Source organism: Vidua chalybeata, chromosome 20, assembly GCF_026979565.1.
Source record: "Vidua chalybeata isolate OUT-0048 chromosome 20, bVidCha1 merged haplotype, whole genome shotgun sequence".
In the NCBI taxonomy this organism is placed as follows: Eukaryota; Metazoa; Chordata; class Aves; order Passeriformes; family Viduidae; genus Vidua; species Vidua chalybeata.
The window spans coordinates 8141280-8163004 of NC_071549.1; the positions used below are offsets into that span (position 1 = coordinate 8141280).

The window sequence follows — 21725 nt, forward strand, 5'->3', positions numbered from 1 at the left end:
GCAATTGCAATGTTTTAATAAAAGCAGTTAATTTTCACCAGGCTGGGACATGGGAGAATTCCCTTCTTTGAAATGCTCAGCACAGGTACCAACCCTCCTGTTCCCATGAGGTTCATGGACTGAGGTCAGCCACAGCCAAACTTGCCAGGAATTTTGTGTGGGCATGCAGACACTTGTTTTGCCATTATAGAAAAGAAGAAAAAAAAGAAAAGAAAAGAAAAGAAAAGAAAAGAAAAGAAAAGAAAAGAAAAGAAAAGAAAAGAAAAGAAAAGAAAAGAAAAGAAAAGAAAAGAAAAGAAAAGAAAAGAAAAGAAAAGAAAAGAAAAGAAAAGAAAAGAAAAGAAAAGAAAAGAAAAGAAAAGAAAAGAAAAGAAAAGAAAAGAAAAGAAGAAAATAAAAGATAATTAGGAGTAAAATAGAAGTCTCTAATTGAAGGTGCTGTGAGTTTCTGTGCAAAGACATCTTTGACTCCTGGTGTGTTTAGGATATTATTATTTATTCCAGAGTAAGATCTCAGCTGTTAAAGTCCTTACTCATATAATTTTTGGTATTTGTATTCCCAAAGTAGTGAGAATTCTATATACGAGAGAGAATCCCAGCATCATGGGAATAAATGGACTATCCCAAAGATGGGACAAATGGGAATGGCCTCTAACGTGTGTTACATTTGTGGGTTTGTGCTGTAATTGAGCAGAGCAGTGCCCTGTGATTAATTATCAAAGGCAACAAAACCTTGTTCTGCTTTATTATATCTGTCCAAACACAATCATTGAATTCAGATCTTTTAAAATATCAAAGTTTACTTCTTTTTCTAGCTGTGGAGAGGAAAAAAATCAAGCAGTGAGACAGCTTTTTTTTTTTTTTTTTTATTTGAATATTTTCATGTAGGGAGGAGTCCTTCAGCTTCTCTGGCGTTGGCCAACCCATGTCCTGAAGTTATATTTAACTGATTGCTCAGGTAATTAAACTGTCACGTTCTGTTAAAGACTCCAGCACCTGCTGTCACTCACACTTCCAGTTCAGATCCAGGTCCAAGGCTGAGTGAGCAGCTCTGGATTGGAGCTTCAGCCCTTCTGAATTCCCAAAAGTGAGAGAAAATTTCAGTCCAGGGAAGGTAATTCATGTCAAACTCTTGTGTAAATCATTGCACCCTTGTCAACCCCCATGTATACCCTGAACCCCAAGAGAACTGGGTGCAAAACTTTTGGCAGAATATTAATTTAGTGTTCCCTGAGTCATCCCATTCTTTCCAATTTGCTCATCTTCTGAATGTTTTAGTCTATTAGCAGTCTCTGAGGTTATGAGCCAATTAAATAATTCCATTCATTATGCAGAAACCATATAGAATAGTTCATTATGCTTCAGCCAGCCTCTGGGCATGTGTACAAAACTGTAGCAAAGAGCACCAGTTAACAAAAATAATATCAAAAGAGAAAATGCAATTGCTACAGGGTGTTGATCAGCGGCACCATCCCGCCCAGGAGACGGCTCCATCCCAGCCCTGGAAGATCCCCTTGTACCTTTAATTCCATTTACAATTTATGAGTCTTAATTACTGAGTGTTTGTAAAGAGCTTTGGAATGCTTGGATGAAAGACGGTGCAGAAACTCACGCAATGATTATTAATTACATCATTTTGGCACGGCTCGGGCAGCAAGGGCAGGACAGTTACATGGCACAGGGGTGACAGGGGAAGGCAGAGCTGCCCTCTGGCTCTGTGCCTCAGTTTCCTCACACACAAACCAGAATTTATAATCACAGTCTTTACAAAGTGTTTGTAAAGCTTTTAGAGCAGAGATCTCCTTGGATGTCAACCTAAGCGCCGTGTCACGGTGACAAACATCCTTGGTAGGTGCGGGAGGAGCAGATTTGCCTCGGGAGGATGATTAAGAGGATTTTAGTGGCAGGATGCAGACGGAACTGACTTATGGGACAGCGATCCCGCAGGTGGCGAGCGGCCCGGCAGGGATTTCTGGCTCTGCTGGGACGAAGGAGCCGCCGCATTCCGGCACCGGCCACGCGTGTCCCGCCCGGCTGCAGGACGGGGACCGGCGCTGCAGAGCCCTCACACCCCGGCGGGGCTCTCCATGTGTCCGTCTGTCCGTCCGCCCCTCTGCTGCGGCCCCCGCGGCCCAAGGGGACATTTTGGGACACGTCCCTGAGGTCTCTCTCCAGGGCGCCTCGGCCCTCACGGCCCTGCACGGCGCTCGCCCGCTGTCCCCTGCTTTGAGGGCGCTGTCCCTGCTTTCATGGCGCTGTCCCCTGCTTTGAGGGCTCTGTCCCTGCTCTGAGGGCGCTGTCCCTGCTTTGAGGGCGCTGTCCCCTGCTCTGAGGGCTCTGTCTCTGCTTTGAGGGCGCTGTCCCCTGCTTTGAGGGCTCTGTCCCTGCTTTGAGGGCTCTGTCCCTGCTTTGAGGGCTCTGTCTCTGCTTTGAGGGCTCTGTCTCTGCCTTCATGGCGCTGTCCCCTGCTTTGAGGGCTCTGTCTCTGCTTTGAGGGCTCTGTCCCTGCTTTGAGGGCGCTGTCCCTGCTTTGAGGGCGCTGTCCCTGCTTTGAGGGTGCTGTCCCCTGCTTTGAGGGCTCTGTCCCCTGCTTTGAGGGCTCTGTCCCTGCTTTGAGGGCTCTGTCTCTGCTTTGAGGGCTCTGTCCCTGCTTTGAGGGCGCTGTCCCTGCTTTGAGGGTGCTGTCCCCTGCTTTGAGGGCTCTGTCCCCTGCTTTGAGGGCTCTGTCTCTGCTTTGAGGGCTCTGTCCCTGCTTTGAGGGCGCTGTCCCCTGCTTTGAGGGCGCTGTCCCTGCTTTGAGGGCGCTGTCCCCTGCCTTCAGGGCTCTGTCCCTGCCTTCAGGGCTCTGTCCCCCGGCCCCGGGCTCTCTGTCCCTGTGCCCGCGGGCCGCGCCCGAGCTGCCGCAGCGTCCCCGGGTCACCCGTGCCCTCAGCCAAGATGGCGGCCAGCGCCTCACGCCGCCCGGCGCCCCCCGCCCCGATCAAAGATGGCCGCTCCGTCCCCCGGAGCCCCGCGGGCTCCTTGCCCTCACCCAACATGGCGGCCCCGGGGCGGCGCCGTTGGCCGGCGGGCGTGAGGCCGGGGCGGCCATGTTGAGTGCGGCCGCATCCCGCCGTGCCGCGCGGGCGGCGCTGCCGGAAGCGGGCGCGGGGCCGTTGTTGACAACATGGCGGCCGCGGGCGCCGCCGCGGGAGGAAGAGGCGGAGGGAGCGGCGGCGGCGGGCGGGCGCAGCAGCCTCATTCATAGGACCCAGCGCGCTGCCTCCCTCCCTCCCGCCTTCCCCCGCCCCGGCGGCCGCCTCGCCCCCTCCCCGGCGCTATGTCCTTCTTCAGGCGGAAAGGTAGGGGGGCGGCGGCGGGCGGGCGGCCGCCGGGCTCGTCCCCTGCGCGGCTGCCGGGCCCTGGCCCTGCCCCTCCGGGCATCGCCACCGGGCCCCGCGAGGACGCGCGGGCCCTGAGAAGCGGCCTCCCCGCCAATGACGGTCAGTGCCGGCGCCGTGTCCTCCCGCGGGGCCGGCAGGGCTCGGGGGGCCGGGCGGGGCTCGGGGCTCTCCGGTGAGCGGCAGCGACCGCCGGCCGCGGCCCCCGGGCTGCCCGCGGCTCCGGACGGTGACCGGGGCGGGAGGGGGCTGTGGCGCCTCCCACGCTTCGTGCAGGCTTTGAGCCTCTGAGCCCTTCACAGATGGGTTTTTCACAACGCTGACATAGCCGGCTTTGTAAAAATTAGAATGGGCTGAGAATGTGCAGCAGGAGCTGAACATGTCAGTGAAAAAGGGACCTCATCGCACTGAGCCGGAGGAGTCCTTGGCAGTTTATTCTGCAGTAGATGTGTTAGGGAGCACCAGCTGGGAAATTCAGGGCTGCTGAAATATTTATAATGCTCCAGCAGCACGAATGGGAGTAGTTTAAGTGTTCTCTGGGAGTGCAGCGTTTTGAAGGCACTTTGTGCCCGTGCTGCAGGCAGGACCAGCGCTCTCAAGCTGCCCAGCTGTGGTTTGGGTGGTTTTTGCTGAAAGTGGCACCTTTTAGGAAGGGCCCCTTGGGACAGTTCTGTTTCCTGGTGATGCTGTAGCTCGAGCAATGCAATCACTGATCTTCTGATGCAGCGCTGTCCTAAAGCCTTTCTGTGTTTCTGAACCCAAAATGCACATCCTGGGAGGCAAGGACGTGGAACCTGGGGTGATGGTGATGCTCTTGGCTCTCACATCCTCTGGCTCTTGCTCAGCCAAAGCAGCAGCACTTAAAATGTCACTCTGGGGAGCTTAGTGCAGCAGTTGTGCAAGAAATGAGTCTAAACTTAGCAGATCTGAAGGGTCTAGAAGCCATTGAGGGCTTTGCAAGTGCCATCATCCTTTTTGGGGTGTTTATTTACAAATGTTGGGCTGCAAAATAAAACTTTGATAGTGGTTATAAACTCTTCAAAAAGAGCTGCTGCTGCTTCATTGGGAATTGTGGAGCTGAGGTTCCCTCCTGACCGTGGGATCACAGGGACAAGGTCAGCTTGTGTGGAAACTTTCTCAGGGAGAAAGCCATGAAAGCTCTGATTATCTGAGAAGTGTAATTGAGGATCTGTGTTCCTTTGATTAAAGGATCTTTGGTCAGAGAGGCAAATCAGCACTAAATGCCTGAGAGAGACGCTGTGAAGGAGAGGAGAAAAGCAACCTTTCATCTGGGCTGTGCATAAAACACTGCTCGGTGTGATCTCCGTTTTTAGGTGTGGCTTTTAGAGAAGATTTGAACTGAAGCTGTGAGGAAAGCAGCACATTAAGGCTTAGGATATAACTCTGGCCATGTGCAGGCCAAAATCCTACAAACACCAATGTTCCTGGGGTGAGCTGTCGTTGTTTAAGAGGATATCGCAGTGGGTAAAAATTAAAACTAATTTTCTAAATTAAACCATAGCAAGGATCATAAAGCAACTGACCTGTAGAAAAATCAAAACTGAGGGGGAAGTGTTTTTATAGCTTGAGCCTTAAAATAAAGGTCAGGCAGACTGAGGGTGGATAATGGGTTGAGAAATCAAAGTATAACAGGTGAGCTGGGCGCTCGAGGGCAGGTTATGAAACTGCTGCCAGTGGAACAGCTCATCCCTGGGGATATCTTGGGAATAACGTGCAGTCCCACAGCCTGGCTGGCCTCAGCAGGATCTCGTTGTTTTTTGTGTGCTGTTGACACACTGTGAACACTTTTTGAGTTTGTTCAGAGCATTTCAAGATGGGAATTGAAATTCTAGAACGTCACGTGCTGGTTTGGCACCCTTTGGAAGGGGATTGGCCACTGGAAATCTCACCCTCAGTCCCCATTCTGTGGTTCCTTCTGGTTTCACACAGGCACCACACGGCATCCGCTTTTTGGGGGAAGTGAAAGTGAATTCATGCAGTGAAACTTCACTCTCTGAAATTCGGGCTTGTCCTGGATCAGAGCTGATTTTGTCCCCTCCTGTTACTGATGTCACCTGGTCGTGCTCAGAGCTGCTGGGGGCAGGAGCAGCCTGTGTGGAAAGGGTTGGGACACGACCCTGGAGTTTGTATTTCCAGTAGTAAGTAGGTATTTAGGGAGGAAAGAAGGAACAGAGGTATTTAAACTGAAAATAGGCTTATGGAGGGCTGTTGTGTGAAACCCAGGAATTGCTGCTGATGGCTAGGAACTGGTTTGATGAAATACTGGAGTGATCTGGGAAAGATGAGAGTTCACAGAGGTTGCTTGGTTCCCCCTGATTTCTCTCCTGTCCATCAGCTCCAGTTATGTAAAGGCTGCTTACCCTCCTGCTGCATCGGGCTGCAGGTCAGCGTGGAGAGAATCCTCCTCTTGTAATGGACACTTAAACCCCTCTGTCACACAATGTGCTCCCTGGCAGCTGGAATTTTCGACCCCGAGTTGCAGATTTGCAGCCCTGCAGCGTTTGTGCTCGCAGGGGAGGGCGGCAGGCAGTGCTGCAGCCACCGGGCCAGGGCAATTATGTAACCAGAGGCCGGAGCTCTCCTTTAAAATATTTAACATCCTTAGGTCGGAATAGGAACTGCTTGGGGTGGGCTTTTTGGATGTGTTTTGTGATGTAAATGTGGGATTGTGCTGGGCTGTGCCTTGCGGTCACCTGAGGAAGGGCTCCACAGTCGGTGTTCAGGGATGACCTATTTGTAGTAATAATCCTTGCCTGGAGCAGCCTCCCTGCTAGATCACGTTCTCCAATATCACCCCTGCATTTGTTTCTCTGCCGTCCTGTTTATGTGCTGCTTGGGCTTCTTTATTTTGTTTTGAACAGATCTCCTCCTTCACTTCCTTTAGGAGCTTCCTTTAAAAAATAGTATTTTTTTTTAAAAATAAATCCTCAAAGTGCTTTTCCATCATAACTTTTGACACTGTTATCTCCCCATCAGTTGCTCACCCGGGGTTTCATGATGATTAAGCAAGACTATTTGTGAATTAACTGTCTGCAGGGAGTTTCTAGAGCATTTCTGTGGTACCCATGATGTGCATGGAAGCAGCTCCATGGAGCCAGAGCCAGCCCACATCTCCTCAGTGTTGGGTGTTGTGCTGCTCTTCCTGTAACACAAGGGAAATGTTGGTTTTAGGTGATTTTTGGTTCTCAGACAGCACCTGCCAGCGCTCTACACTTAAAACACATCTTCCCTACTCTTCCTAGTTCATGCTGTTTGTTAAAGTCACCCTGAATGTAGCTTTAATCTATAGACAGCAAACATCTTCCTCCATGGAAATGTAACAGACTGTATTTCATGAAACTTAATTAGTGGATGGGTTTTGCTTTTGAAAGTAAGTCAACAGAAAAGCTTTGAAAGCCTCTGTCAGTTACTGGATGTGTAATTTAAATGAGAAATCAGTTTTAAGAAAATTAGATTTTCTATCTGCCTCTGATACTTGCTGATGTTGGGAATTCTATGTCCATTCTCAGGTAAATGCCATTAGTGACCCAAAATAGCATTAACATTTTCCCTTGTATTTTACAGTGAAAGGCAAAGAACAAGAAAAGACCACAGATGTGAAAGCAATTAAAAGTAAGCTCAAACTTCTGTCTGTAAATTCAGGTCTCTGCCATCATTCACCACTTTCATCTTACCCAACAGGATTATTCCTTACTCCTGACCACAGATCTGACCTGTGCATCAAACCCAAACCAACCCCAGAATTTAATTCTGCTTCTGGGTATTTATAGTAACTAATCTTTCCTCCTCCTCTTGCTGAATCTGTAGGTGCAGGAGGTTATTAAGTTATGTCAGGCGTGAGCTTTAATTCAAAGTGATCAGGCACTCCGGTCACCTTGCACGTGGTGCTTGTTCCTATCCACAGCAAATTGCTCCTGGAGCTTCTTGCTCAGCTGCAGTGTCCTTTGGAGTTTGCAAAGTGCAGCTTCACCGTGTCTGAATTGCAGAAGAAGCTGCAGATTTAACTTTGAAGGGCCTTGTGAGGCTGAAGATCCAAATCCTGAATGAGCCATTCCCTGCTGCTCTGTGGGGTGCAAAGATCTTGCTGCTAAATCTCTTAGGAAAGGAGGAAAGGTCTTGGTGGAGAAGAGATTTATAAACTGTAGGAAAACAAGTTTGCTGATCCTGTCAGATTTTCTTGCAGTACTGAAAGGAGATGAGGTAAATGCCAGAATCTGATCTGTTACTTTCATACCCTCAGACAAAACTTGTTTCTGTACTTGGCAATGTTTTTATCTGCACATCAGGAGAAAATTGTAGGTTTTTTCTTGGTGGTCTGTCTTTCAAATCAAATGCAGGAAACAGTGAGTTGCATCCTTTTCGTAGCCACACCTCACCTTTCAGTGCAACTACCAGTGTGGTGACCCTGAAAATAAAAATAAACTTGAAAATTTATAGTATTACATGTTGTGAGCTGCTGCAGCAGAGAGCACCTTTGTTTGACCCTTGGAGAGAGCAGAACATTTTTTTCTCGAATGTCCAAAATATAAAATTAAATTTAAATCTAATTGAGATCTAATTCACAAAAGCCTGTAGCATTATGAGGAGTGTGGCTCTAGCTCTACACAAGTGATCTCCACCAAATTTTCCCACTGCTGCCATCCCTTGGCCTTGAAAAAAAAGGTATTTTCTCCATTATTGCTGGTATGAAACACCCAGAGGCTTTGTAGGAAGCAGCAAGTGGTGCCTTGGTGTCCAATCCTGCAACTGCACAAACACTTGGCAATAATTTAAATGTTTCCATTGCTCCTGAGGTATCTGTGACATCTAAGTGTGAAATTGTCAACTGCTATCATAAAATTGGGAATACAAATAAAGTGATGCAGCATGGAAGTCATGAAGCCCAAGTTGCCTGACACCTTGATGGAAAACACCCCTGGTTGTTGAAGTGTTGAAATAATCAGCTCATCTGATGTACTTTATTTTGAGTCAGAGGTGTAAGATGTCCCTGCACAACATCCTCACCTAACACAGCTTCCTGAGAGCTTTGTAGTCTGTGTGCATGTTTGGGGTTTTTTCCAGCTTTGTCATCAATTAACAATTAGCTGAGTTTTGTGTGAGGAATCTTATTCTTATTCTTTCTGAGCTCCAGTAGCCACTTGTGTCCTAAAATAGCCAGAGGGGGTTAAGTTTATAACCTGGGTTTCATCACAGGTATTTCCTTATTGCTTTTGTTTTCTCTTGCAACCAAGCAGAAGCAACAAAAATATTTTTGAGAAATAACTTATTAAACCTCACAGATAGCTTTGTAGTTCAGGATTTTTTTATCATGTTTTAGCTTTCAAAAATGTGTGGAAATGGATTGGCAGGAGCATTGGAACTAAACTAAACTGTTGACAGAGTATAAAGTTGTTACAGTAGTGCTTATCAAGGAAGCAGGAAGACTCAGGAATATTTCATGTGTAAACTTAGACGTGGCATCTCTTGATTTGCTGCTGAATAAGGAAAATGGAGGTGGGTGGGAGTGATTTTATTCTTGCAAAAATAAAACTTGTGGTCCTTAATCGGACCCTTGATCAAAGATGACACCCAGTGGTACAGAGAGGTTTTAATGAGACTGACTCTTGCAAACTCCCTGGTGTATTTTAGGGTGCTTAGCACTGGGCAATGTTTAGAGGAGGTCTTGGGGTCCTTGTGCTTTAACAATTCCTGTCTTGATTCCAGCTCCAGTCGCAGTACATTCCCCTCAGAGAAGCACCAGGAATCATGCCTTGCTGGAGGCTGCAGGACCAAGCCATGTGGCCATCAATGCCATCTCTGCCAACATGGACTCCTTCTCCAGCAGCCGCACAGCTGCCCTCAAGAAGCAGCCAAGTCACATGGAAGCTGCTCACTTTGGAGACTTAGGTAAGGCTGTAAGAATGTCAGCTTTTCTTTTTATTCTGTGTATTCCTGGTGCACTCACCATCCCTTGCTTTTCAAGTAAACAAATAGGTAATTAAAGTGTGGCTGCTGTTACAGTAGCATCTGTGTTACCCTGGGAGGGATTTGAAGAGGAAACACAATTCCTTTACTTTGTCATTGTGTTGGAATTGCCTCTTCACAGTTGCATTCCGGGACACTTTTGTATCCAAGCCCCACATCTGCGGTACAATACGGACTCACTCCCTTTCACCTTTTCCTTTAGGCAGATCGTGTCTGAACTACCAGGCTCAAGAGACCAAATCAAGCCTTTCCAAGACCCTTGAACAAGTCCTGCAGGACAGTGTAGCCCTCCCTTACTTCATCCAGTTCATGGAGCTGCGCAGGATGGAGCACTTGGTGAAATTCTGGTTAGAGGCCGAGAGCTTCCACTCCACCACCTGGTCCCGCATCCGCGCGCACAGCCTGAACACGGTGAAGCAGAGCTCCCTGGCAGAGCCAGTGTCCCCCTCCAAACAGCAGGAATTGGCCTCCTCTCCTCCTGCTGGGTGGCTGGAGGAGAGGCTGGAGGGCTCTGGCACCGCGCGGCTGCTCCGGCCCGAGCCCGACAGAACTGCCAGCAGCCAGAACCACGCGGGGCTGCCGGGGCGGGACAGCCACAGCACCGGTGCTCTGGCTCGGGGGAGACCGGACACGGGGACTCACTCTCTTCCAGCTGATCAGCAAGAATCTTCCAAGCTTTCAGTATCAAATAGAAACAGCCCCTCCTCTGCACTAAAGGACTTGTCAGGAAAACTCATGAAAAGTAAGTGCTGTGTGTTCCTTTTGTTTGAAAAGGTGGGAAATGAACGTTTTTGTGCAGGGAGTGCCTCAGTTCCCAGGTTCTTAGCAAGCCTGATGTGATGTTGCAAGGAAGAAAGTTTTATGTATCACTGATGTTAACTTGCTGCTGGTCAGTTTGAGCTATGTATTGTTTGACTTGTTTAAAAATAAAAAAGCTGCTGAAGAGACTTCAAAATCATTGTGTACTCAATGAGCTTAGGTTGCTTCTGTTCTTCCATGTGTAATCATAAGAAATTGAGTGAATATTGCTATGTCCAGTTCTTCCCTCACCCGTCCCATCCCACCTTAAAACAATTGCAGAAAGTTTGGATGGTGGGGCTGGGAATTGATAATTAACTTGTCATGGAAGGTAAATATCCTGTATTACATAAAATGACATAAGTAGTGGTTGCAAGAGACTTGTGGAGATTCATGTGTGGAATGTACTGTTTTTGTTCTTGGATTTATTCGATAGAGTTCCTCCCCTTGTAACTGATTTGTTGTCATTTGGATTCCACCTCTTCAGAGGCTGCTGGAAGTAAGGATGAAATTAAAATATTTCCTTTTGGTAGTGAGCTACATGCACAGTAACATGTTCCTCTACTTTGCATCTACTCAGTCCTCCCTCATTTGTGCAAGTCTGCAGCCACAAAGGAAACACTTCTTTCTTCATGTTGGTTCCTTTTGTTTGCCCAACTGTTTCCTCGTGTTGCATCCCTTTCTCTTGCTGTTTGCCTTTCTCGTGTAGTTATTTATCATGTGCCCTCACAATACATAACCTCAGCCTCAAAGTCACTTAAACAAGGAAAATGATGTTTTAGTCACCAAAGCACCTCTGCTTTCTGATGTCTAAAAAGAATTTGAAAACACAGGGTCCTTATTGAGAAATCTAAAAAGAATTTGAGTGTAATTTTTTCTCTCTTCCAGAGCAGAGTCCCAAGTCTCAAAAGATGATGTGTAAAGAACACAACTTGTTTGAGGCATATCATTTTAAGATGGTTTTTTTCCTAGTAATTCCTATATAATGCAAGTGATTTCTCTGTGATGAGAGCTAAAAATTGGGAATTTCACTTGCCTGCAAGCTGTTGCTTCTGGGACTTTGTTGTGCAGCTGAGGAAGTGGGTTCTGCCTTGTGTGCTGGTAGGGAAAATTTGGAGCTATGTTGTTTTGTTCCATCTTAGTCCATGCTGGGTTTGTTGTGACCTGACTGGAGATCACACAGTCCCTGCAGCTGGTCAGGAGCAGAATGTGAATATCCTGCAGTGGAAACATCACTGAGAATTAGACAGCTGCTTTTCTGAAGAGCAAACATTTGTTACTCAATCACACGAAGGAGTTCCAAGTTTGATTCTGTGTTTCTTCCCTGCAGGTATAGAACGGGATGCAGTTAGTACTTTTACCAAATATATTTCTCCAGATGCTGCTAAACCAATCCCTATTACAGAAGCAATGAGAAATGACATAGTTGGTAAGAATGAATAACTGCTTCTTCATCTCAGAGCTGCTCTGTCCCCATAAACATGTCTCTAATACATCACACATTTGCATTTATCTTAATTTTTATGAATTTTAAAGGCAGCCTTAAAAAGATAGGAGATGACAAGTATCAGTGGATCTGACCTTCAGCAGTGCTGTGAATATCCTCATAAAAACTTTCAGAGATTTTGTTTAAATTAGGGAGAGAATTCTTGGTGGTTATGGAGGGGATCCAGATGAGTCTCTATCAAACACTTTAGCCATGTTATTATTATTTGGCCAGCTTTGAAAGCTCTTTGCTCAGTCAGAACCAGCTGATTCTGGTGGACTTGAACTGCAATTTTTCATTAACCAGTCCTTGCTCGTGCCTTTCAGCTCCATCAGCCAAATCCATGTTAAAATTAACCTGCTCTTTCTTTGCAGCAAAGATCTGTGGGGAGGATGGCCAAGTGGATCCCAACTGCTTTGTAACAGCACAGTCCATAGTGTTCAATGCAATGGAACAAGAGTAAGTTGATGCCATGGTTTGGGTTCTTGTGTCTCTTGTCCTAAAGGTCCTGTTAAAAATGTTTATGGAGGCATGACCATATCAGCACCTTTCTGTGCTGTCTTGTGTATTTGAAACTGCTCAGATCCCCTCTTCCAAATCCATTCTTGCTGAACTTGGCTGTTCACACTGTTGTGTTCTTTATCTCTTTCTTGTGCCATTTACAAACCTGCCCTGTTTTTTGCTTGTTTTGCTTTTATCCAACCAAAGTATCAGAGTTCTGGGCAAGAGCTGATGGGTTCTGAGGGTACCTTGGGTGCTGCTGTCCCTGATAACTGATTGTCCCTGTCTCTGTGCAGGCACTTTAGTGAGTTCTTGCGGAGTCACCATTTCTGTAAATACCAGATCGAGGTGCTGACCAGTGGGACTGTGTATCTGGCTGACATTCTGTTCTGTGAGTCAGCCCTGTTCTACTTCTCTGAGGTGAGTGGCAACGTTTGGGTTTGCTTTTAGATCCCTTTCTAGCAGATGATAAAAATCTGTTCATTCCTTGATGGCTTTGGGTTGGATATTGGGTAGGAATTGTTCCCTGGGAGGGTGCTGAGGCCCTGGCACAGGGTGCCCAGAGCAGCTGTGGCTGCCCCTGGATCCTTGGAAGTGTCCAAGGCCAGGTTGGATGAGGCTTGGAGCAGCCTGGGATCATGGAAGGTGCCCCTGCCCATGGCAGGGGGTTGGAACTGGGTCATTTTTAAGGTCCCATTCCACCCAAACAATTCTGTAATTCTAAGTATAATAAAAAACCCAAGGTGTATTTTTTCTGAGAGAAAATGCATTGAACTTTTTCCTGCCTCCATGTAGAACTTAATTCAAATGTTCAGACCTGTCCATTGTGTTGTGGAATGAGTATTTGAGATTTCCTCTCCAGTTAGTGAGTGCTTCTCAGAGTCTCTTTGCTTTGTAGAAGCTTTGACATTGTCATCTTGATCTTCACATTGTAGTGACTGTAAAAGCCTGAATTATAGATAACAAATCATAACCAGTGCTATGTGGAGAGGGCACCTTCAGTGATGTGATAGGTTAAATAAAAGATTTCAGTTTCAGGCTCCTGCACCTTTAAGGAATCAGCTCTTGACATACTTGTCCTGACAGTCTGAGGAGCTGATGTAGTTTGAAACTGTAGCTTGGGAAGCTGAGACAATGTGCTGAGCTCAGTGTAAGCTAAATGTAGCATGAAAATGATGTTTCCTGTCCTAGGACAAGACAAATAGTTTTTTGGAAACGAAGTGTGAAAATAAGTACAGAAAAGAAATGTCAGAAGTTCTCTTTTTTTCCTCTTCTTTTTTCCCCCTCCAATCAAGCTAAACCTGTCTAAAACAGAAATTCAAAATAGTGTCTTGGTGTCAATTTTGCATCACTATTATGTGGCCTATGTTTCTTGTTCTAAATGGGAAGAAGGAAGTTTAAAAAAATTAATAGAAATTTCTTGCTAAAACTTCTTTAATCTCCTCTTTTTCTGATTTCCCTTCCAGTACATGGAGAAGGAAGATGCAGTTAATGTATTGCAGTTCTGGTTGGCAGCAGATAACTTCCAGTCTCAGCTTGCTGCCAAAGAAGGCCAGTATGATGGGCAAGAAGCACAGAATGATGCCATGATTTTGTATGACAAGTGAGGGAGTTCAACAATCCTTTGTTTCTGTACTTGTGGTTTTGTGTTTGCTGTGCAAAAGGAACTTCTCTGTACTCTTGGGCTGTTCTGCTGAGGGGCATTTTATCAAGGTGGTTTTTGATGTGTTTGCACTGAATTTTTTTTTGAGGAGAAATCCTTACAAGGATTCCATTCTTAAACATAATTCAGGATTTTCAGGACTTGATTGCTCGATTTTGTTTGGTTGGGAAGTATCAAAGCTGATTGGTTGACATTTGAAAATGGAAGGAGTTTAAGCCTAATAGCAAATACAGCACTGCAGAAAACCCTTAATGTTCAGATACTGTTATCCATATGAAGTAGGCTGTAGAAACTCATCTCACACGCAACAAAAGCCAGCTAGTGCTTGTTCTTAGTATTGTGAAATATTTCCTTTTTTTAAGGAAGCAATCAGATCCTTTTTAATATCAGACTTTCAGGAGAGGAACTTTCTTCCTGTACTTTGTGCTTCACTTTAGCAATGAGACAGCTGGGAGACAGACAGCACAACTGCTTCCAGGAAATGTTTGTTCTTAATCTTAAGTGTGAGGCTCTACCACAACTTGAGTTATTACCCAAGGAGGAAGCAAATGCTTCACTCAGGTTCATCAATCATTCCCCATCCTTAAACTCAGTTTGCAAGGATGTGAGCAGTAGAGCCGATGCTGCTTTGGAGTTCTGGGTGTTTCCTGCTCCATTCTTGTTTCCCATTCTCTGTTTTTCATGTGTGTTTCAGGGCAGGGCTCTCTGACTGCTGCTGGGAGGGGGGTGTCTCGCCTGTAGTCAGTGGGGACCAGGTGTGTGCAGTGTCTGGGGGACAGGTGGGCACTGAGCACCTGCAGAGGTTTGCAAATCCTGTTTGTGTTGTTTCCTTGCCCTGCCCCAGGTACTTCTCCCTGCAGGCCACGCACCCTCTGGGCTTTGATGACTCTGTGAGGCTGGAGATTGAATCCAACATCTGCAGGGAGGGGGGGCCTCTCCCCAACTGCTTCACCACTCCCTTAAGGCAGGCGTGGACAACCATGGAGACGGTGAGATCCTTCTTCAGAGTGGGGTTCACACTTAGTGAGGGTGAAGGGGGGGTTCCACAGTGTGCCCCAATTGTCCTGTTCCTTTACTGGCTTCCTGTTTACCTGGATAATAGAACAGCTTCAGGAAAATCTGCCAGACTCTTTGCCCCAGCCTGATTTGAAGATACCACCCACTGGCTGCTGTTAATGCTCTGTGAAATGTTTGTCTTTGGTGATTATTGCAGTTTAATGGAAGTAACAGAATTTCCTCCCATGTGAATTGCTATCAACAGCTTATTTTGTATCTTTAGAAAATTTTCCTTCCTCTTAGTAGGAGTTTGCAAGTCTAATACAAGTGCTGTGGTTAATAATGTAACTCTGGGATACCCAGATACCAGAAATGAATTATTTGATTCTGGAGCTGCAGAAGATTGTGCACAGTGAAACAGAATAACTGTAAAGCCTGTTGGGCTGTCAAGATTAATTTTCTAGAGGGGGAAAAAAACTCCCCTGCACTTCAGTTCCAATTACTGGGGGATTTCATTAATAGGCAGTTGGGTTTGTTCAATTTTGCAGCAGGATTAAAACTTAAAGCAATGCAGTTGCTAATCCACAGTAATTCCATGCATGGATGCTTTTACTTGTGTTCCATCTACACAAGGACTGAGATGTTTGTTTGCTCTTCTCTAACTATGCAGACCAGCCTTAATTAAAGAGGACTTTTTCTGTCTCTCAGGTTTTCCTACCTGGTTTCTTGTCCAGCAACCTTTACTACAAATACTTGAATGACCTCATCCATTCAGTACGAGGAGATGAATTCCCAGGAGGGAACATTGCACTGAGTATTCATGGCCCTGGTAGCTCTCCTGACAGTGATTCCATAGGGAGCACAGATGGCTCTGCCTCCCAGGTACCAGTTTGGCTTTTCTGTGTCAATATCCAAGTTTTTACCCTGTAAGGAAACACCATTCCACTTTCATTTAAAGCCTGTGTTGTGTTAGGATGTGTTTAATCTACCTGCAGCTCAGTTCTGTCAGAAGTCTCTGCTATTTGTTGTACCCAAAGCCTGTGTTTTGTACCCAAAGTGCAGCTGTTATTTCTTTACAGCAGTGATGTCTTTATTAAGGTGCTACTTTACTGAGGACTTTTTCATGATGCCATAATATCTAAGAATCCTTGTTACTAGAAATAACATTATTTTGTCAATACCATAGTTACAACTTCAGGTGAAAATTGACACTTGTGAATATGCTATCAAATTTAAATATAAACATGCTAGCTTTGTGTGCTCAGTTCTTTTAAAGTGCCAGATCTTCTGTCCTGAAGAGTAAACTCATTTCCAGGGCTGAAAGCATCAATCTGCTCAAACACAGAGCAGATTCTGGCTAACCTGTAACCAGGACAGCCTGGAAACTGCCAGCCCAGCTGAGAGCAGAAGAGCCAAGCAACTGCTGCTTTTATTGAACTCTGCAGGGCTACCCTGAGCTTCAAACCCAGTATCCACACCAATGTTAGTCATGTCCTGGCTTTCCAGCAACTTGGAAGCTCTACCACCTGCTTGTACTATTTTTAAACCTCCTAATTTGCAAGGAGTGAATATTCCTCCCCTAGCTGCGAAGTGGGGAATAAAATCTGTGTTCTAGAAGCCTCCTGCTGCTTGATCCTCTGAGCAGGAGGAACTGCTGATAATTGGCTGGGCAATTTAGGAAATGAGGTGCTGCTTTCTGTGGTGTGTATTCCTGCTTGTCTGAATAGGAGGATCTCTGGGTCTCTGCATATTTTTGCATAAAGAGCAGCAGGAAAGGAGCTGCCATTGGTGTTCCTGTTCCGTGATAATGGATTGCTGTGTGTTGTGCCCTCCCTGCTGTTGCTCTGATGTTTCCTTGGCTTTTTTTTTCATAATCTTATATAAATACTCCAGGCCAGAAGATAAATAATTTGTTCTCTGTGCATGGGGGAGGCATCTGTGTTTGGGAATTGCTTACCAAGAGCAAGAGAGGGATGTTCCAGACTCACAACAAATGATTTGCGAGCACACATGGATCTGTTGAGCTGATAAAGCTCAGGCAGCAGTGTGTGCTGACCTGGGCTTTGTGTCTTTGGCTCTGTCCACAGAATTTTATCATCCTCTGCTAAAAGCAATGTCCTATGAGTTGAGAATTCAAGGCTGTGTAGACACACTGATTCCTTTATACTCCTGCTTAGAGACTTGATGGAGGTTTATCTGTGTTAAAAGCACTAAAATTGCAGTTTTGTTAAGAAGCTGGTAGTTATCTGCATTGGGCACTAATACTTAGAATTTTTATTTGTAGTCCAATGTCAAAAAGGCTAATGTTAAAATCCTGAAAAATTTTGATGAAGCAATAATTGTAGATGCTGCAAGTCTGGATCCAGAATCTTTGTATCAACGAACATATGCAGGGTAAGGTTCATTTCAGTGTATTGTTTCCTTTCTGGTTACATGTTTCACCTCTCTTTCATTTTTGCTGTGTCCTCCTGCATGGAGAGTAGGCCTAAATGCAAGATCTTAGTCCATGTCTTAATATTTGGCAGTAACTTTATTTCAGTAGTGTGATTTAACACCCACTGAATGTTTCTTTGACCAAAATGGCAGCCAGGAAAATATTTCTAATTGGTTTTTCTCTTCCTCTTAGTTATTGTTCCTCTTTGATTCCAAAATGTAGCCAAGTATATAGCCAAATACAGCTTTCCATAATGCCAAAGTTCTTTTGATCACCCACGTGGTTCTTCACTCCTCTCCTCAGGAAGATGACGTTTGGAAGAGTCAGTGACCTGGGGCAGTTCATCAGAGAATCTGAACCAGAGCCTGATGTCAAAAAATCAAAAGGTTTGCTTTGCTCTTTATCTCCATTTCTGTAAACATCTGCAGAGCTGCTCTCTTCCCTGCTGGAGTTAAGATAGGCAAAGTGTTTGACTCTTTCCAGATCTGTTTTAAGCCAAATAGAGATGCTGTGGGGATTGGCCTGTACTGAGGCAAAACCCATCTCTGGCCTGGTTTCCTACCCAAATTCTGCTTTTCTGGTCCAGCTGGACTCCGGGGAGCATGAGCAGCCGGTGGGAGTTGGAGCTGTCGATGGAACCTGGCAGGGATGGAAGCGTCAGCAGCTGAGCTGGTGATCAAACCTTCCAAGCTTTGGTCTTGAGATGAGAAAGAACTGCAGCTCTCCACATGCTTCCCACCCAGGCTGGGACCTGCTGCTGGTGCTGCTTTTCAGCTCTGGGAAAGGCTCAGTGTCCAAATGGCTGCAGGCAGTCCCTTGTCTTTCCTGCCTCTCCTCCATGCCCTGAATGCCAGCAGAGCAAACCCTGCAGAAGGGTGACAGGAATCAGATTTGTACCTCACCTTGCTGACATACCTTGCTTGCTGTTTTTATCTCAACCAGGGTCCATGTTTTCACAAGCAATGAAGAAATGGGTTCAAGGAAATACAGATGAGGTGTGTCCTCTTTCATGTTCTTCTTGTGACTTTACACTTCAGAGAAATAAAGTATTGATGTTCTTAATCCTGGCTGTTATCTCTGAGTATCTTTTTGCTGCACCAAGAACAGGGAGAGTGTGTGCTAAATATAATTTGATTGCATGTATGTGTGAAACTAGTTTGCTCTTTGCCAGTGCTTGCTGGTTGAACTAATTAAGTGTGTACTTGCAGTCAGGGTTTTTCTTATTGTGGATTTATATAGCTATAAGTAGGGGTGGAAGTGCTATTTGATTTTTATGTTGAAGTGACCACTGCACATGGATTCCAGGCTGCATTTTTTCCTCCTCTGAGGGGCTTGGACAAATCCCCAAGAGATAAATCTAAAATCTCCACTAACTCTCTTGGGAATTGCATCAAGCCTTAAGTACAATAATTGAAAATAACACTGGTGCATTTCCATGGAGGGAGGATATGTTTATACAGGTTATGGAGTTGTGAAGGTTACCCTGACTCCAAGTATGTGCTGAGAGCACAGTGTTTGTCTTTTAAGAACCTGAAGCTATCTGTGTTTTGGGCTGTGTTTTTCAGGCTCAAGAAGAGATGGCTTGGAGGATAGCAAAGATGATTGTCAACGATGTCATGCAGCAGGCGCAGTGTGAGCAGCCTTTGGAGAAGGTCACCAAGGTAGGGGGGTGGAAAGGCTGCTGTCTTCATCTGGCTCCAGCCAGGCTGTAGGAGGAGCAGAGCTCTCACTTGCCTTCCTCCCATGGCTGAAACCCACGCTGGTAAATGTTCAAACCAGCACAGCATGAGAGGAAGAAACAAAGGTTGGAAGTGTTTCGGCCTACGTGTGATGTAAGAATTCCTTAACAGATGTCTGTGGTGGTTCTCCTGTGCAAGCATTAAACTTGTCTGAGTTTGAGTCTACAAACTGCCTAATTAGTTAAAAGGGTGATCTGTGCTGCAGGATGAAGTGTAGTGCCTGACTTGAGCTCACGCTTGCTGTGTGCTCTTAGTCAGGAGTGGTATTTCTGCTTGAAGTTCAGTAAAATTCAACAGCTGTGAATTTGTCTCATTTACACAATTCTGTCTCCAGACTTTAAAAAGACACAGTAACCCTGTCCACAGGTTTGTGTATTGTTGCTTAGTGGCTGTGTTGTTCTACAGCCCACGTGTTCTCTGTCTAAAAAGCCCCAGTTCTGAGAGGGTAGTTGGATTTTGTGAAATATTGGTGACAGCAGGTTACCAGGTTAATGTCTGGTACTTATGACTTTCAGGCATGTGAGTTTCTAAAAATGAACTTGCATTATGTTCAGTTAGTGAAAGTAAACATGTGCCAAAGCCCAGTTTTTTGATCCAGATGGGTGGATCCATAGTTTCACTGTGGGAGTGTTTTCTTTCTAATAGAGCAGTAACATTTAAATGACTTGTATAATGACTTCATTTAATAGCTTGGCTGCAAATGATAAAATTCCAGTCTGCCTGGATGAAAAGGTCACTCAGCACAGTATTTAGAAATCTCAAATGACTGCAGATGCTCTGGATTCAATTAAGCAAGTAATCAAAAGGTTGAGTGCATTTGGATTAGGTTTGGGACTTTTTTCTCCCTCAAACCTGGCTTCAATGTTTTTAAACATAAAATGTCTTTCTATTGAACAATCACCTTGCATGTTTTAGGGTAAAATGAACTGTTTCTCCCTTTTCCAGCTATGATTTTAGAAACTCCAGGACAGGAAATCTGGTTTTCCACTTTGAGAACAAGTGAACTTTCCCTATTGGTGGATTCTTTTAACACAGCCAATAAAAACAAAGCACTGTTACTCCAACAGCTGGAACCCCCCTCATTTCTAAGGAAGAATGAAAAAGAAGCAATCCTGGACCTCCACTGTAGAGAGTGAAGAAACACTTTTCCCTGGTGTACGTGGCATTCACAGTAATGATGGTTCTGAGATGAAGATGCAGTTTACAAATGTGTCACTGAGAAACTGTGATTGATTTCACAAATACTTGACCCTGTCTCAAAAAAAAAAAAGACTTTCAAGCAAAATATCTGCAGTGGGACACAGAGGCCACAACAGAGGGGAAGGTTTTGCTGTAGTTTCTGGTTCTACTGCTTGTCATTTTTAAACACAGAATTGGAAGGGCTGTGGGGCAAATCCATTGGCAGTGAATGACCTGGAAAGTTCTGAGTTTAATTTTCCGTTACTTGAAATAGATGAGTATTCAACTGTAAGATAAATGTATTTTACTTCATAACTGCATTAACTTTGAAGGCAGTGTAGAAGGGTCAGGAACTCCTCCTTGTTGAGCTCCTACACCTGCACACACACACACACCTCCCCTGCTTCCACCACGGAGCAGATCCAAGGCTGGTCCTGCAGCCCCTCTGCTCCCACCTTGGACCCTGCAGACTGCTCCACTTCCTGCCCTCACCATCCCACGAGCAAGGAAAAAAGGAATTGCTGCCATTCTCCATCGCTTGTCCTCCACCCAACGTAGGATCTAATTCCAGATGTTTGGTTTACAAAGAAAAACAGTTTTTAATGACCTCTGGCCTTCTTCCTGACACTGTCAACACTTACCATGTTACACAGCACCTCTTTTTTTTTCCCCCCCAGCAAATCGATTTTGCAGGGTAGCAGAAGTACTCAGTGTCTCACCCTTATGTTACTGCTGCATTTTTAGTATACAACACTTTTATTTTGGGTCTTTTTTTTTTTTTAACTCTAATGATTGCTTTTTTCATCAAACTTGTGCAAAGAAATCACTATGCGAAGAACTCAAATCATTTCCAATGTTCAGAATATCTTGATTGACTAGAAAGTGTTATTCTGTTGCAATATTTGATTGTATAGAGACACACTGTATTGTTATGAAAAAGCAAAAAAGGCTGTGTATAGGTTTTTGGTACTATGTACCACCTCTTATTTCTCTCATACCCAAGCATTCATGTACTTAAAACATACTATATTTAATTGTGTTTTGATTTAAAATATATAAATATTAAAATTTGTGTTGATTTTCTGTTTTCATGGGGTTTGAAGTTACATGGGATGGGTTTTTTAATGTGAGTTTCAGGGGTAATTTTGCCCATGTTTCTTAATGGATTATGTTAATGGCAGTGTGGTGAATAAGATTAATTCTTATTTAAATAGTAAATAAGTTGTTCAATCACAGGACATGGCAGAAGTTGGGCTGGGAAAGGTGTAAAGGGGAAGGGGATGGTCCTGAAGTGTTGAACTACACTAAACTCTTGCCTATTTTAGTGCACTCCTGCCTCAGTTTCCCCCTTGGGCAGGATCCCGACTAATCCTGGGCATGTTCAGGGATTACAGCTCCCAGATTTGGGTATGGATATTGCTCAGGGCTGCGTTTCCTTAAGCTTTGGGCCGGGTTGTCTGTGGGAGCTCGGCCCATCTTGAGTCATTTGGCATCAGCCCCCGAGGTTTCAGACCCGCGGGACTTGTCCCTGCGCGGTCTCGAACCCGCGGCCCCGGGGCGAGCG

General features: G+C 45.4%; 1 protein-coding gene across 4 annotated transcripts; it reads left to right on the forward strand.

The window, feature by feature from the left end:
- Nucleotides 1–3140: 3140 nt before the first annotated feature.
- Nucleotides 3141–21252, forward strand: AKAP10 (A-kinase anchoring protein 10). 4 transcript variants are annotated; one of them, XM_053960912.1, is made up of 15 exons: nucleotides 3141–3482; nucleotides 6966–7013; nucleotides 9105–9287; nucleotides 9568–10107; nucleotides 11494–11592; nucleotides 12024–12108; nucleotides 12447–12570; nucleotides 13617–13753; nucleotides 14658–14802; nucleotides 15518–15691; nucleotides 17094–17203; nucleotides 17547–17629; nucleotides 18186–18238; nucleotides 18809–18904; nucleotides 19928–21252. In XM_053960912.1, exons 1-15 carry the CDS (start codon nucleotides 3320–3322, stop codon nucleotides 19931–19933), a joined length of 2046 nt encoding a protein of 681 aa, XP_053816887.1. In that variant the 5' UTR covers nucleotides 3141–3319; the 3' UTR covers nucleotides 19934–21252. The 4 variants fall into 4 exon arrangements, with proteins under 4 accessions (XP_053816887.1, XP_053816888.1, XP_053816889.1 ...); XM_053960913.1 differs by having other exon boundaries at nucleotides 3141–3341; XM_053960914.1 differs by lacking the exon at nucleotides 6966–7013 and having other exon boundaries at nucleotides 3141–3341.
- The last annotated feature ends 473 nt before the right edge of the window (nucleotides 21253–21725 follow it).

What these genes read in the sequence shown, in the direction of transcription:
- AKAP10 (XM_053960912.1), top strand. Translation starts at nt 3,320, where the DNA reads ATGTCCTTCTTCAGGCGGAAAGGTAGGGGGGCGGCGGCGGGCGGGCGG. An exon ending in CGGCCTCCCCGCCAATGACG is followed by an intron (nt 3,483 to 6,965) that starts GTCAGTGCCGGC and finishes TGTATTTTACAG; the next exon opens with TGAAAGGCAAAGAACAAGAA. An exon ending in GTCAGGAAAACTCATGAAAA is followed by an intron (nt 10,108 to 11,493) that starts GTAAGTGCTGTG and finishes TCTTCCCTGCAG; the next exon opens with GTATAGAACGGGATGCAGTT.